General features: G+C 40.6%; 2 protein-coding genes across 2 annotated transcripts in view; one reads left to right on the forward strand and one right to left on the reverse strand.

The window, feature by feature from the left end:
- Positions 1–5,792: 5,792 nt before the first annotated feature.
- Positions 5,793–11,620, reverse strand: LOC132367930 (protein Abitram). The gene is made up of 6 exons (XM_059926532.1): positions 11,404–11,620; positions 10,225–10,276; positions 9,490–9,619; positions 7,270–7,346; positions 7,121–7,190; positions 5,793–7,027 (listed from the first exon to the last, which is right to left on the reverse strand). The coding sequence occupies exons 1-6, from the start codon at positions 11,498–11,500 to the stop codon at positions 6,890–6,892; spliced, it is 564 nt and encodes a 187-aa protein (XP_059782515.1). The 5' UTR covers positions 11,501–11,620; the 3' UTR covers positions 5,793–6,889.
- Positions 11,621–11,808: 188 nt separating this feature from the next.
- The window catches only part of ELP1 (elongator acetyltransferase complex subunit 1), a 65,966-nt gene continuing 63,093 nt past the window's right edge, over positions 11,809–14,681 (forward strand). The window contains exon 1 of the mRNA XM_059925250.1: positions 11,809–12,038. The gene's annotated coding sequence lies outside the window, so the exon portion shown is untranslated. The remainder of the gene's footprint in view (positions 12,039–14,681) is intronic.

A 14,681-nucleotide genomic window follows, 5' to 3' on the forward strand; every position in this document is an offset into this window, starting at 1 on the left:
CACAGTATCCAGTTTTGTAGTTTTCCTGGGCAATCTTATAGCTTTTCTTCAGGCTATTGTTTAAGGTTGTCTTAACAATTTATATAATTTCTTTATCATTTATATGCAGTTACTCATATTTCTTTATAATTTATATATTTTAGATTTTCTAGTGCATTATAGTTTTAAAATATTTCACACTTACCAGTGCCTTATAGTTTTTAAAGTGGTTTCTTCTTCATAATTTCATTTGATCCTTACAACAGGTTATCAGAGAATAAGAATATTTTGCTCACGTCTCATAGCTATTAAGGGGCAGAACTTAATTCTTCTTTGTAGCTGTCAATGTGATATTCCCTAATCTTCTGAAGAGAGTGGTAGCACAAATATTATTATGATTATTTTATAGACTCAGAATTGAAACTTAACTGACATGCCTCATCAAAAACAACTGAATTCCTGCCAGAGTTGAAATTAGAATAAAAAATGAGAATTTCCTGATTTTTGGTTGGGTCTTTTTTCCATTATCGAACAAGGGCCTTTTAGTTAAGACATATTGCCAGGTCTTATATCTTTAACTTATGAAGCAAAATAAAAAAGCTTAAAAAGGAAAAATAAAACTTAAATATAACTTGTCAGTTTTAAGTTTCTTTACATTATAAAATGAACATATATAATGTTTACCTGAAATTTTTTGAAGTGCCTTAAGAAGTAATAGTTAAATATTAAAGTTGTTTTAAGAATACTCAAAATATTTTTAGTCTATTCAATATTACTCTTCAAAACTTGGGATATATTAATGCATGAAATGCTCTAAAACTTTAATATAAAATCAATTTCCAGGCAATAATTTTTTCTTACCTCATTAATAATTCATTTTATTTCAGGGGAGGGAGTCCACTAAAAACTTCGCAGGATTTAATTCATCAACTAGCGGTAGATTTTATTTCCATTTTATGCTAATACTGTAGCATAAAAGTTGGGCTAAAAGTTGGTAATAGCTAGTTTTCTAAATGATTTACTGTAATTGTGTGTTTACCTGTGCACACAGCACATGTATACTATAGATAGTGGTAGAAAATTAGAGGACTTGCAGTAGCATTTTTTGGAGCTTTTTGGTTATCTTACTGGAAAAAAAAACCAAATAGGGATAAAGTAGAATGGGCTTTGATAGTCACTAGATGCAATATTAAGTTTCAGGTTTTCCCAAGTAGGTGAAAATATCCTATCAGCAAATGTATTTCTCTTATACTGTCCTGAATGCGAGGAAAGGTTTTTGGCTTCTTCATTATTGAATTGGATGAATGATATTGATTAAAAGAGATAACACATAAGAAAGCATCTGTCATGGGGCTGAGACCATTACAGGTTCTCAGTACATGTTAGTTTCCTTTTCTTCTCCCATATTCCTGATGATTTAGGGCATTCAGGGAGAGACACATATACTGACACTCACCCTTCTGCCCTATGTGTCTCATGAAATTCCACATAGGCCTAGCTCTGATTCTCCTCGCTTACCTAGAGGCTTAGATTGATAAGTGGATTACAAGAGTCCTTCCTTATTTCCCCTGACTCTCATGTTAGTCTGTTTGCCTCTCTAGAACCAAGGGCATTCTTGCATTTGAAATTTGAAATTTCTATCACTTTATCAATGTTATGTGTTTTCCTTTGGCATTCCCATGTGTTTTCACCTGAGCCTCTTCAGGAAAGGGATTTCATCTTGAGAGGGTGATTGTCAACAGAGTCAGAAGAATTATGGAAAATACTTCGTTTGGAATTTTCTGTAAAGTTGACTATAAGTGAGTTTTTTCCCTTTTTAAAAAGTTGGAATAGGGGCTTCCCTTGTGGCGCAGTGGTTAAGAATCCGCCTGCCAATTCAGGCGTGTTCTAGCCCTGGTCTGGGAGGATCCCACATGCCACGGAGCAACTAAGCCTGTGAGCCACAACTACTGAGCCCACGTGCCACAACTACTGAAGCCCGCGTGCCTAGAGCTCATGCTCCACGACAAGAGAAGCCACCGCAATGAGAAGCCTGCATTGTTTTCCCTTTTAAAGGATAGGGAAGGATGCGAAGGACAATTTGACCTTGAGATCAGGTTATCCAATAATAGCAAGGCTGTTGGAAAGAGAATTAAAGTTAACCCTGAAATTATTGCCTCTTTCCTCTTCATATGCTTTATCTAATTTATTACCAAGATCTATTATTTTTCTTCACAAATCACTCTCAAATTTGTCCTGTTCTTTTCATTCTTCCTGCTGCCACCTAAAGCTCAGTCTTCACTTCCCTGGTATCTCTCACTGTAAAAGATTCTGTGTACCATTTAAAAATAATCATTCCGAATATTCTAAAGTATTTTTCAGTGTTCTTTCCCATCATCCTCTTCTCCTCACTAAATTGTACAATGTATGCTGAATAGGGAAAAAATAATCCCCTCAAATGGCTAGTTGAAGAATGTGTATAGGTGACAAATTCTATCTTGCTGAGCTGGAAGCAGGAATGTTCTAATGCTTTTGACCCCATGTTCCAAGATTCAACACCCTCTTATAATTGGGGATATTATGAGATGAGCTTTGGCTCCATCTAAAAGCCCAGGCATAATTTTTATGGCTAAGTATCAAATGTCTGTGTGATCCTGCACAGTAATTGGAGGTGTCCCGGTGTAGGGGAGCCACTGCAGGGACTGATTCTGCATCAGGTCTGGGAAATCTGCTTCTCAATACAGTTAAACTCTTGCGTTTTCCTGGATACAACAAAAACCAAAGAAGTTCCATGACAGACATTCTATGTTTAGGTTTTATTTTTTAAATTGTGTATGAAAATTATCCATGAGTGTATTTCTTACCAACTATCTAGATGACATACACCTAACGTAGTGATGTTTTTCCTTTCTACCAGGTTTTTGTTGAAGAGGGTTTGAAGCTTGCTTCAAGTGTGCAAGCTTTCTCAAAACAGGTAATGCACGTATCCCTGCCTGGTGCTGGTGGTGATGTCATAAATACCCACTTTGAGGGTATATTATTAAGGTATAAATGTATTTAAGATTTAAAAGATGGAATCTCACTGGAGTTGGTATAACTTCCTTATTTACATTTCAGCTGAAAGATGACGATAAGCTTATGCTTCTCCTGGAAATAAACAAGCTTGTTCCTCTATGCCACCAGCTCCAGGCAGTAACTAAGACACCTTTGCAGAATCAAGTGTTTCTAAAGGTAAAAGGGAGGGTGGGACATTCAGGAAAGCACATGAGAAACTTTCACACTTCTTTTTTTATTAGGTTAGCTTCCAGCCCCTTTTTCTTCAAATAAAGTGTTAATACCTACAGAAGAACAATTTATTTCCATTTTTCCTGCCTTGACTGCAAGAACCATTTATCATCTGCAGTTGTAACTGACCCCGGGAAGCAGTAGGATCACCAAGTAAATTAGCTTTTTGGATATGATTAATACCATAGCACGGAGCAGCTACCCTTAAATCCCAACATCATCACCTGACTAACTAGGGCACAGACCCCTCAGAGTGAAGGGCTTCTGTTGTTTGTTTTAGGGAGTTTGAGTGCAAAAAAGTAGAGTGCAAGGAATTGCAAAGAAAGGGGTTCACTGCCACTATTTGGTGCACTTTGAGAAGCCCCTAAACCATCTGAAATAGAACAGGTTGATTTTCCATCCATTCTTCCTGGGGTCCCATGAAATTGGCATGAGACTTGGGCAACAATCCCTGCTTCTGTGTTCTGGGACCTCAGGTCATCAAGTCAGCTCAGATGCCTTAATCTGTATACCCTTTGAGATCCCTTAGATTTCTATAATGAAGAAATTTTTACCATTTTCAAACTAAATAAATGATAAAGTCTTTTGAAGACGTCCTTATAAAAATTTGATTTGCTTGCTTTCTGTCACTATAGGTTGATAAGAGTATTACAAAGACAAGATGCATAATGGCTATTTTGGTCCAACTTCTCTCATTTTGCTATAAACTGCTGAAGAAGGTAAGATAATTTCTTTATCTTAAACTCACATTTAAAAAATTAGTCTAAAGGAAAATGCAAAAGAAAATAGATACTATTTAATTTTGCAATTTTTATTTTAAAAGTAAAGCAGAAACTAATTGTCTTAATTCTTTCCAGCTTCAAATGGAAAACAACAGACGGGTCTCAGTTACAAATAAAGATTCTGTGGACGGTAAAACTTGAGAAGCTTTTGAGGTCAGATCTCTGGAGCACCATGTGGCAAAGCTGACATTTTTAGAAAGCAAACAATCCTTTATATTTCAGAAATACAACAATTTTGTAAAGAAAACAAACTGAAATCTTGCTTTATTTTCTGATCATGAAACCGATTGTGAAGCTTTCTGACAACTGTAAATGCCATGGAGGTTGCTATATTTCTAATTGCAGTGTGATTTTAAATGGGATATTGCCATGAATAATGTTCCTTAAAAGTCAAACCAAATATCCCTACTGTCTTAATGACAATTTAATCCAAAGAAGCTATTTTGAATATATGCTCACCTTTGGCACATTTGACCCTAACTTCCTATTTTTTTTAATTTAAGCTTATCATCTGGGACACTAATTAATTTGCAGCAGAAGAGACACAGTAGTCTGGGTGATACAGGGTTTTCCTTAAACCTGTGGACTCTTCTTCAATCCCTCTGTCCACTGAGTATGACTGGGCCTCTGCTGTCCCCTCTGTCACAGATCATCCATGCCAAGAGCACATGTTTGTTCTCTAGTAAGGGTTTCACAGAGCACAGGAAATCTGTTGTGATGCATGTCCCGCTCCCACCCAAAAGCAGGGTCATGGAGCTCACTCCACGGAATCCTGGAGGAACTCACTAGGAGATGGTTTTAGTTCTCGTTCTAGCATAGCTGGCCTGTCTGCCCTGAATATTAGCTGGAATCCTAAGCTTATCTTACTGGCTTAAAAAGCAGTTTTTGTACTTCTCAGTAGTAACTGGTGGAACAGAAGATAGAAGACAGAGAACAATTGAACTAAGCTGTTCAAAATAATTTGAGTAAGTATACATATGTGCCTTTGGAATATTCATTAAATAAACGACTTTAGTCTTTTAAATTTTAGGGTTTAAAGCTTTTGTTTTTGTGGGGTGGGTTTTGATTGAAGGATCTGGTTATAAGTTCTGCCCTTATGGTGTAGTATAGTTAACTTTGTTTTTTGTGCTTGTATCCTGATGCTTTGAAATTTATTTTGAACTCTAACGGGACCTGTCAGTTGCCAAATGGCAGTAGTTCTATAAGCTCGTCTGATGATCATTATCTGGGTCAGCCATCACAGTCAATATTCACAAGATCCTGAAGAACCACAGTACTACTAATTAGCTAGTCAATATTTTATTGAAGGAAACTTGAATTTACTGTAGGCCTTGGAGAGAAAATGGGATGCACTCAGCTTGGTTATGACCTTTATAAAATAGTTCTTTATAAAAATCATCAAACATGATTTTTATGCCCTGAAACCAAAATATTCTTTTAAATTACAATGGAAATAATGGGAAAATGATGAGGTAATGTTATATGTAAAATAGATACATAATTCTTTTACTATCTTTAGTATCTTTGTTTTAAGACACCTTTGGGAACCATTTGTGCTACCTGAAATGGGAATTTGCTGGTTTGTGCTTACACACTTTCAGCTCATAGCACTATCAGAGTAGATGTTTCTATAGTTACTACCTGTATCATGTCTAGTGGGTATACTTAGGGGAGAGTTAGGGTTAAAAGAAGTTTCCTTGTGAGTCAAAAATAATTTTAGAATTTTATTTACAAAATATTTTACATACCTCAAATGAGAATATTCTCTTATTTAAATGCAAGTAGGGGTAGGGAAGGGATAACATGACTTGAACAGCAAAAGATGATGGAGAACTAAAAGAATTTATACTCAAGGATAATTGTTTTATTTAAAAACAGAAATGTTTATATGTATGTATATGTTGCAGCCCTTAAGGAAAAATAACAATTTGAAAAGTCCTTTTATTTGAAATTCAATGTAAACAAGTATACAATCTTAAACCATGAATTCATAGTTTTTTGTTTATTGTTTAAATGATGTGAAAGCTTTTGTTCTGTTCAAAAGCATGTGTGTCTTTGAATTCCAGGAACCTCTCGGGAACTTCTTTGCTGGTTACCCTGTAACTAGAGTGTGAGACTGAGTGACCACAAATAAACATGTTACTTCATACAGCATTATAATATTGACACTTCCATGTTAGCAAATCCCCTTTCAAAGCCTTTTCATGGGTCCCTCATTAAGAAACCAGTGTTACAGTGCTACATTGTTCAGAGTTGAAGGCCAACCCATAAACTTAGAGAAGGTACACTCTACACTCTGCCTCTTCCCAGCAACCTGAGCGGGGGAGTTGGGGCAGAAGGGGTGGGACCAGATGTATTGGTCGTGTCACACTGAAGCAGACTTGGTAAGAAAGGCCAGTTGTTGTTTTTCAACTTCAAAGTGATGGAAAATTGAGGCAAAAACAATAACCATGACACAATATTCAAACAGAATTACATCAAAACCTAGTATTTACTAACGGGTTACAGGATGATGGGTAAATTATTTTTACTTTTCTGTCTTTTCAAATTTTCCTCAAAGTGCTTTGTTTGTTGGTTTTTAATCAGAAAAACGTCTGTCGCTTGCCAGTTGTTAGAAAGAGAAAAGCAAAAGAAGAACAGAGTGAGTACATGGGCAGGCAGATCTGGGAGGTTGAAGACAAAATGGAATCAAGGCTTGTTATGCAAGACGAAGAAGGAAACCTAGGTCAGGTTTTAAGATCAGGCCTCCCTGCGGATGGCCGGGTGTGAAGTACATTTCAGCATCTCTGGTTCTTCCTTAGTGCACTGACTGGTAGGCCAGGTAAGGATAAGAATGCCCTGTTGTTTTTACTCAATCTTAATCCTCATGAGGTCGCTGTTGTGGCATTGATGCGTTTCACCATGACTTCTTCATACTGTTTTTGTGTCAGTAACCCTTCTGTTATGCTTTTACTTTCTTCAAACTTGGGCAACACAACTGCAATGTAGCCTTCGGTGGATGGCTAGAAGTGAAATAGAATATTTAATACTGTCAAATGGTAAAAAATCAGATAAAAAGTGTGTGGATGGGATCTTACTTCCCCAGACCCTTTTACCTTCTCTTGAAGAATGGATGGCTTATGGAGGATGTTTTCATTCACTTCCATCAACCGTCCTCTAACACAGCTATTTAAAGAAAAAATTGCTTTGAAGAAAAATATTATCTTCTTTGTTTCTCCAAAATTGTGGTTAAAAAGTAACTCACCTATATATGGTGTATTCTTCTCCATCAGAGCAGTAAATCTTACACAGAGGTGCAAGTTCTGTTAGAAACTGTGCCCCCTGATAATAACAGGGAAGAAAAAATTAATTGATGTACATTTTCACTTTTCTTTGTGAGATAGCCCTCAGAGTTACAATAGGATATATTCCTGGAATTAGTGTTTTAAATAAAAATGACTTAAGTACAGGAAAACCATTCATTTATTCAAATATTTATATATTAAATGCCTCTATGGGCTAGGCACCATCCTAGGCTCTAGGGGAAAAAGTAGACTAAGACAAATGTGATAATAGGCAGTTTAGTTACATATTAAGAATATATTTTATCTTAACTTATTATACTTTATATTTAACTGTACATGAGAAAGCTGCACATAGCCAAGTGTAAAGACTTCAAAAGGGTAGGAAAATCTTACCAATAAGCATAATATAAAATTCAACATTATAGAGAATGACAGCAATATTGTATAAAGTTAGTTTCATTAAGATTCCTACCTTATTTTTATATCAGAACTTAATAGAGAAAGGAACTTCTTTATTAGGTCAATCAGTAAGACTTTCTGAAGAAGGGATATTTTTCTAATTTAAAAAAATGCAATTTGAGGAAAATTTGGAAAACAGAAAAGTTCTAAGTAGCACATAAGAGTAACTTACCCATTATCCTATAACCCACTAGCAAATACTACATTTTGATATATGTCTGTTTGAATGTTGTGGCACGGTTATACTTTCATGTACTCCACTGTATGGATATATCTGGGGAGGTTCTGACAAATATCTATCGAGTCGGCCACAAAGTTCTTCAGGTTTTTCCCTAACATGAAAAACCCGAGCGAACTTTTTGGCCAACCCAGTACAAGGAGGCTCATGGGAAATGGATGCAAGCATGTCTCATGTGTTGCTCTTTTTTCCCAGGAATTTTTACTGCAGTGAACATCTGAGGTCAAGATGCTGTTCTTTATGGCCTCTTTCCCACTCACAACATTATTAGACAGCATTCAGGTGTTACTGCATGCGCTTCACTCCTCTGCCTGCGGGTACATCGTTTCAAAATACTCGTCAGTGTGACTCCCCACTTTTGGGAGAAGGGGCTGGGGATTTGTCCCAGATGGTTTGTCTTCCACTGGCTCTGTGTCAGAAAGAAGTGTTTTAACCCCTTCTGGTTACCTCCCTTGGGAGAAGAACTGATGGGCAGTGCTGAGATGCGATCAAAGCTTATCTACAGTGGGTTCCATGTGCAGGTCCCTCTCTGTTCCTCAGTAGTAACAACAGTGCTACTATTTTGGACAAAGATTGATGACAGGAACATCACAAGCACTAACTGTTTTACTTGTAATTTGTAGACTTTTAAGAATGGTCCACGCTTTTTAAAGTCCACTTGTTTCCTGAGTGAGGAAAAATCAATAATTATAAGGCAGGTTATTAGGGGCCCTCAGGCCTACAAAGGGGAGTATAAACAAGGGTCTTGCAGAACAGTGAGGTAATTAGCAGAAACTCTTAGTATGAACTCAGTAAATGAAGGACCTAAATCATCCACTGAAACTTTCCTTTCCAGGGGGTTTGTCAGGATAGTTTAGTATGGTATTGAGTTGTCCTTGGTGTGATACCCTCCTTTAACAGTAAAATGTCCACCTTGCCTAGAATTGTAGAGGGCACAGGTAACATTTTCTATAACTAAACACTACGCGGAGGTAGCGGGTGTAGCTAGATGTGTATAAAATTGGCAGTGATTTAGGAATGGCAACTGATACGAAGCAAATAATGTATATTTTCTCAGATTGATTTGTTTTTCACTACCTCAGGACTTTTATTTTACTTTTAAGTTCACATGTGAAAATTTATGATAAAGAAGTATTGACCATCTAAATTTTATAGAATTTGAAATACTGGCTTAACAAAACTAGAAGGGACAAAATATCTTGTTATATTGGTATTAGAGTTGTTCTTTCAAAGGCCCACCTTCTCCATCCTTCATCCTGGGGATGATAGGGATGGTGGCCCAGAAGCTAATATGACAGATAACATACCTTCTGAAATACCTCATTTTTTTGGCCTGAGAATTTCCCTAGAGCTTAAGTATTCTTAAAATCATCTCTAACTGCCAGGGAAGTATGCTGAGCGTACACTACTGGGTTCTGAGACCGGCTGGCTCTGTCATTATTGTGATAATAGAGGATTTAGGTAGAGAAATACAGGAACATACCCGCTTGAATTTCCCAGAGACTTTGTTCTGAAGTCTGCTACAGTTGGTACTGATTTGATAGGAAATGCTTTTAATTGCTTTTCCACTTTGAAGAACTGGATGGGATCCTGCCAGTGTGATGACACATATTCTACGAGGAGCAAAAATTGATCCTGTATTATTGCTTGGTATGATTCTTCCCCCTATAACACAGTATTCCTACTGGCACAAGAAGAGCTGAGCTGACATTTGTTTAGTCAGCCTATCATTTCCCCCCATTTTCCTCTGGCTACTATTGGAGCTTAACTGAAGAGAAGCATGCAGTAATAAAAATGGAGAAAATGGGACTGAATTTCCTTCCCCAAAAGGGAAGCGTACCAGAGGTGCTTAGACAGCACTGAGGAGGAAGAGAGAAAAGTAAGGCATGCCGGTATATACAGGATACCATCTGTGCTTCTACCCTAGCCCTCTCCATGGGATTGGGCAATTCAGTGGTTAGGCACAGGCTGGTTACTTGAGGTAGTAGCTGACTGGGGGTGTGGTCCTCCATTGGGATGTTTGGGTAAGCAAGTTTATTTGTTTAGCGTAGGCACTGAAAGACTCATTCTTGTCAACCAAACTCCTACTATAAATAATACCATCTCAATACAGTGGAAGATAATCATTTAATGAATATTTATTCAATACAAGACCATACCAGGCTACAATGCCAGAAAAAAATTTTTTTTGATAATTTAAAATCCCCAATTTGCTTACCGGTTAGAGTGTTGTAGTATACAGTGGTCCTCACAGGGTTTTCCTTTGACATCTAGAAGAAATGAATGAGTCTGATGGCTGTTGAGTCAATATTTACTACCACTGTGTAGTACTTTCTTTGGTTCATAGAGGTAGTTAATTATGAAGGCTGGACACATATATTACTGGTATCCCTTCATTACACAAAAAGATATACCTAAAGGCTGACCATAAAGTATTTAAAGATATCTGGTCCAGATGGAATCATTCATTCAATGTTAAAATGATGATTAACTCTTTGCTCCACCTTTTTTTATCCTCACTTTAAAATGAGTACAATCATTATTTCTATTAGAAAAGAAGTGATTAGTAATGTATTCTTTATTCAATTTAGTAGCATGTTTTGTTGGTCAATTTTAGAGAGACTTAACTCATCCTGGTTCGCCCAGGACTGTCCTGATGTTAGCGTTGAAAGTAATGGATTCCGGAAAACACATCAATCCAGGGTTAACCGGACAGTTGGTTACACTAAGTCTGGCTAATAAAACGTATGCTATTGTAAAATATTTCAATATTGTAAAAGATGAGTACACCTATTATCCCTAAATGAATGCGAGCAAGTTGGGTTAGAGGAGGGTCCCCAACGATGCTCTCATCACTGATATTTGCTGGGTACACAAAGCTGTACAACAGGATACCTACTAATAAGGGGCAAATGTGTAATACCAGCGACTTCCTTTAAGTAAAACTGTTAGATTCTGCTTTCTAAATGCCTCTATTCTAACCCACCCTCTTCTCTCCATCCCTATGCCTCTACCTTAGTTTAGACCGCTACCATTTAAATCATTTTATGTATCGACTCTTCTTGGAGGACTGAGCCCCTCAAATCCCTTTAGGTACTCAAGGATATTGCAATCCAGCTCCTGCCTCCCTCGGGGATCTCACCTTAGTCTACCATCTTCCCGCCAGCAACCCACCCTCCTGAACTCGCACTGCGCTCGCCCTACCCAGAATGCTCCCTGCTGCTTTCCACGGGCAAATGCCATTCCCTTGGCCTACAGGGGAACAGAGAGATCCAGTTCCTTCTGACGTGGGGAGGAAGTGCTGGGGAAGGTGTATGCGGCTTATGATCTGTCATCATAGTCCCTATACTGTCAGACAAATTGGGCCCAGAAGAAACTGACATCATTCTCCACTTACCCGCTTTGTACCAGCGAGTGAAGTAACGATCCACAAGCGATGGCACCGCGGGCTCCGCAGCCAAGGCGGCCACAGGGGTCTCCGGCTCGGTAGCCATGGCGACCTCAGGTGCTGCAAATCCCGCCCCCTGGGACCTGTACTCTTCTTCCCGCTTGCCACGGAGGAAGGCGTCTTGCCGGCGTGTAGCCGGGACACGCGCTGTGCGCACGCGCGCTGCTCCCCAGGCCCCGCAGGCTCCACCCACCGGCGCCTCTTACTGAGCTTTGGGGTCTGACGTCAAGGCAGGGGTCAAATACAATAGGCTGGGCAGGAGGGTGTAGGGATAGGGGGCGGCGGCCAGCGGAGCTGCTCCTATATCTTTGCGGGGAGAGGGAGACGGCAGGCCACGCCCCCTCAGGCTCGCGACGTCACCGCGGCGCCGCTCGGCGCGTGTCGGGCTATCTTCGCTTGCGAGTACGTGTTTCGCAGGTTGCCCCTCCGCCTGGCTTCGGCCACTACCGGAGGGGGTCGAGCGGGCCGGCGGCCCGGAGACCCAGTGCGCGTCGCGGGAGCTCAGAAGCAGCGGTCAGGGAGAGGCCCGTGCGCAGCCCTGGGCGGACGCACCGCTGTTTGGGGGTCCTCAGAGCGCGGCGTAGGTAAGCGTTCGAGCGGCCTAGCTGGGGTGGGGGCACGGAAACGGGTCCTGTCCGCCAGAGGGTGTCTTGATGAAGGGGACCCCCTAGCGCCCAACCGCTGCCTGCTGCTGGTCTGGGAGTGAAGTGCGGCTTGAGCACCTCTGCCCTCCTTGAGTACTCTTTCTGCAGACTCGCCGCCTGCTGCACCCGCGGCCATCAGAGGGCTCTGCGCGGCGCGGCGCGGCGCGGCAGGAGGGGGAATGATATGCTGCTCCCCCAGCTGCACGCTTACCCAGTCTCCGGATTCCTTGCAGTTGCGGGCAATACCGCCGAACCAAGTAATGCACCAATTAAAGCGCAACAATGCATGATAGAAGCTGACGGTAATAGAAGTTCAGGTGCTGTGCTGCGAGTCCCTTCTCGCATCTGCAACTTTTCCTTGGAGATGTTGCCCCTGTGCCTCTCCATGTAATGTGGTATCTTATGTGGCCCTCTCCCCCGTTAAGCTGTGACCTCTGAGGAGGCAGTAACTGTCAGTCATCTCTTGCCCAGAACTAGCACTTGGCAAGTGCTTAGTCGATATTTGATGTAGGCTACAAACCGGATCGTAGGATTACGGTACTATGTAAAGGATTCATACCGTACATTGACAGGCAGGGCAGTAACCAGTGAATAGTTTACTGTGAAAGTGTGGGCGAAAGGGAAGCAGACACAGTTTCAGCTTGGAGGACAGAGAAAGTAGGAATGCCATGTCCCCAGAGGGGAAACTAGTTTGGTGGAGAATAGCAGGTACTTCATTTAACAGGTTGCATTTGATGTGCTTTTTGAGAAATCCTTGTGATAACAGCAGGAGGTTGAAAATGTGAGTTTAGTGTTCAGTTTAGGGAGGGTCAGGGCTGGACGTTTAGATCTACTAAGCATTTTAGTGATCTGTTTGGTACTTGTGGTCATGGGCATGATAATTAGCCAAGAGGTGGACGGATGAAGGAGCAAGGGAAGAAAATAGAGGAGTTGTCAGTAATTTCAGAGAGGATCCAGAATTGATCTATGGTGTGGAGAGATCTTTAGCACATTTAAGGGCTGAGAAAGGATGAGTCATTTGAGGGCAGGGGAGTTGGAGATTGCAGATGTAAAAGAAAGGGTACCGATAAGCCAAGGTCCTGGGGGAGTTTGGAGGGTTCTCCTTTGCTGGTCTTGAAAAAGAGTAGGACACTTCAGAGAAGGTAAGGGAATAAGGCTGATAGGTGTGAAATTTTAGAGAAGTTCATTTTGAGGCTGGAAGGGTTGGGGAGGAGGGAGATGAATGATGAGCTGCCCTTGTGTCACCAAGCCTAAGCTCGTACTGCTCACCACACGACAGGCTAATAATCGAGAGACGAGGTGTTGGGGCAAGGAATAACGACTGTATTTGGAAAGCCAGCAAACCAAGATGGTGGGCTCGTGCCCCCAAAGACCCATCTTGCCTGAGTTAGAATTCAGGCTTTTTTTTATACTAAAAGAGGAGGGAGTAAAGTCAAACGTTTCCTGGTTCCCATCAGCCTCCAGAGGGGATGTGTTGATTTCTTCCTCCCTGCGGTCATTCACAGGTGGGCCTGGTCAGGATGTTTCTTGTGAGCTAAACAGAAGTATTTTAGCTTAATGCTCATTACCTGGGAGTCAGGGTTCTGAGAATTGGGTCATTATGTATAATTGAAGCTTATAGGCTGCATCCCTTTAGTGATCAACTTGTAATAGAATACAAAAGGTTCTTCCCTATGACACCTGGCTGGTGATTTTGAAAGCTCAGTGATTTGAGAACTCAGGTTGTTTGATATGTTTGTCAGTCAGGGTGCAGTCAGGAAAGTAGAAACCACACAATATTTCAACAGAATTTAATACGAAGAATTGGTTAAATACCCACTGGAGGAACAAAAAGCAAAAGGGAGCAGAGAAGTAATTAAAAAAGTAAACTGATGGAAGAAATTACTACACTTAGCTAGGTCTGAGGATCAAAACAAGGGAAGCCATTGGGGTTATCATAACCTTGGAGGAGAGGCATTGGAAAGCTGGTGTTGATAGCTCTGGAATTCAGAGGAGGAGCTCCATGTTACTAGATTTCAGGCACCTGGAGGGAGCACCTGCCTGGTGAGTGCTGGTACCTCTGGGGTGGTTGTTAATCATGCTGGTCATGGGAGTGCTAGAGGCTGGGACCAAGGGCCCCTGGAAGGATGAAGGCCCATTGCTGGGGCGACATTGACTGAAACAGCAGGGTAACAGGAAAAAGGGAGTCCTCCTCATCTCCTTCTGCCTTTGCCTTCCAAATTCTTATGCTGGGGTTCACGGACCCCAGAGCTCCACAGATTGTTGGTGAATAGAATCCAAGTTCACAGGGAGACATTTTGATGCTCTGATCATGGCAACAATAACAGCATAATTATTATTAGCTAAACCAGGTTGAAATACATCTGGTCCTCTCTCGCCTGTTTTCACCTCTTGCTAGTCTGTCCCGTGTTTACTCCCCTCTAGCCAGACATTCTCTCATCTCAAATCTACCCATCCTTTCAGATCTATGTCAGTGGTCGTCTTTATGTTATTTAAAGATGAAAGGTAATGTAACTTTTATATGCTTTCAAAAACCCAAGCTTTCTATATAGAATTAGATCTAAATAAAAAGTCTGCATGGTA

This window comes from Balaenoptera ricei, chromosome 6 (assembly GCF_028023285.1).
Source record: "Balaenoptera ricei isolate mBalRic1 chromosome 6, mBalRic1.hap2, whole genome shotgun sequence".
Classification (NCBI taxonomy): domain Eukaryota; kingdom Metazoa; phylum Chordata; class Mammalia; order Artiodactyla; family Balaenopteridae; genus Balaenoptera; species Balaenoptera ricei.

Excerpts from the sequence above, each read along its gene's own strand:
- LOC132367930 (XM_059926532.1), bottom strand. The coding sequence starts at position 11,500 with ATGGCTACCGAGCCGGAGACCCCTGTGGCCGCCTTGGCTGCGGAGCCC. Across the intron at positions 10,277-11,403 it reads CACTCGCTGGTACAAAGCGG|ATGTCAAAGGAAAACCCTGT; the intron begins GTAAGTGGAGAA and ends CATTTCTTCTAG. Across the intron at positions 9,620-10,224 it reads ATACTACAACACTCTAACCG|AATATGTGTCATCACACTGG; the intron begins GTAAGCAAATTG and ends TGCTCCTCGTAG.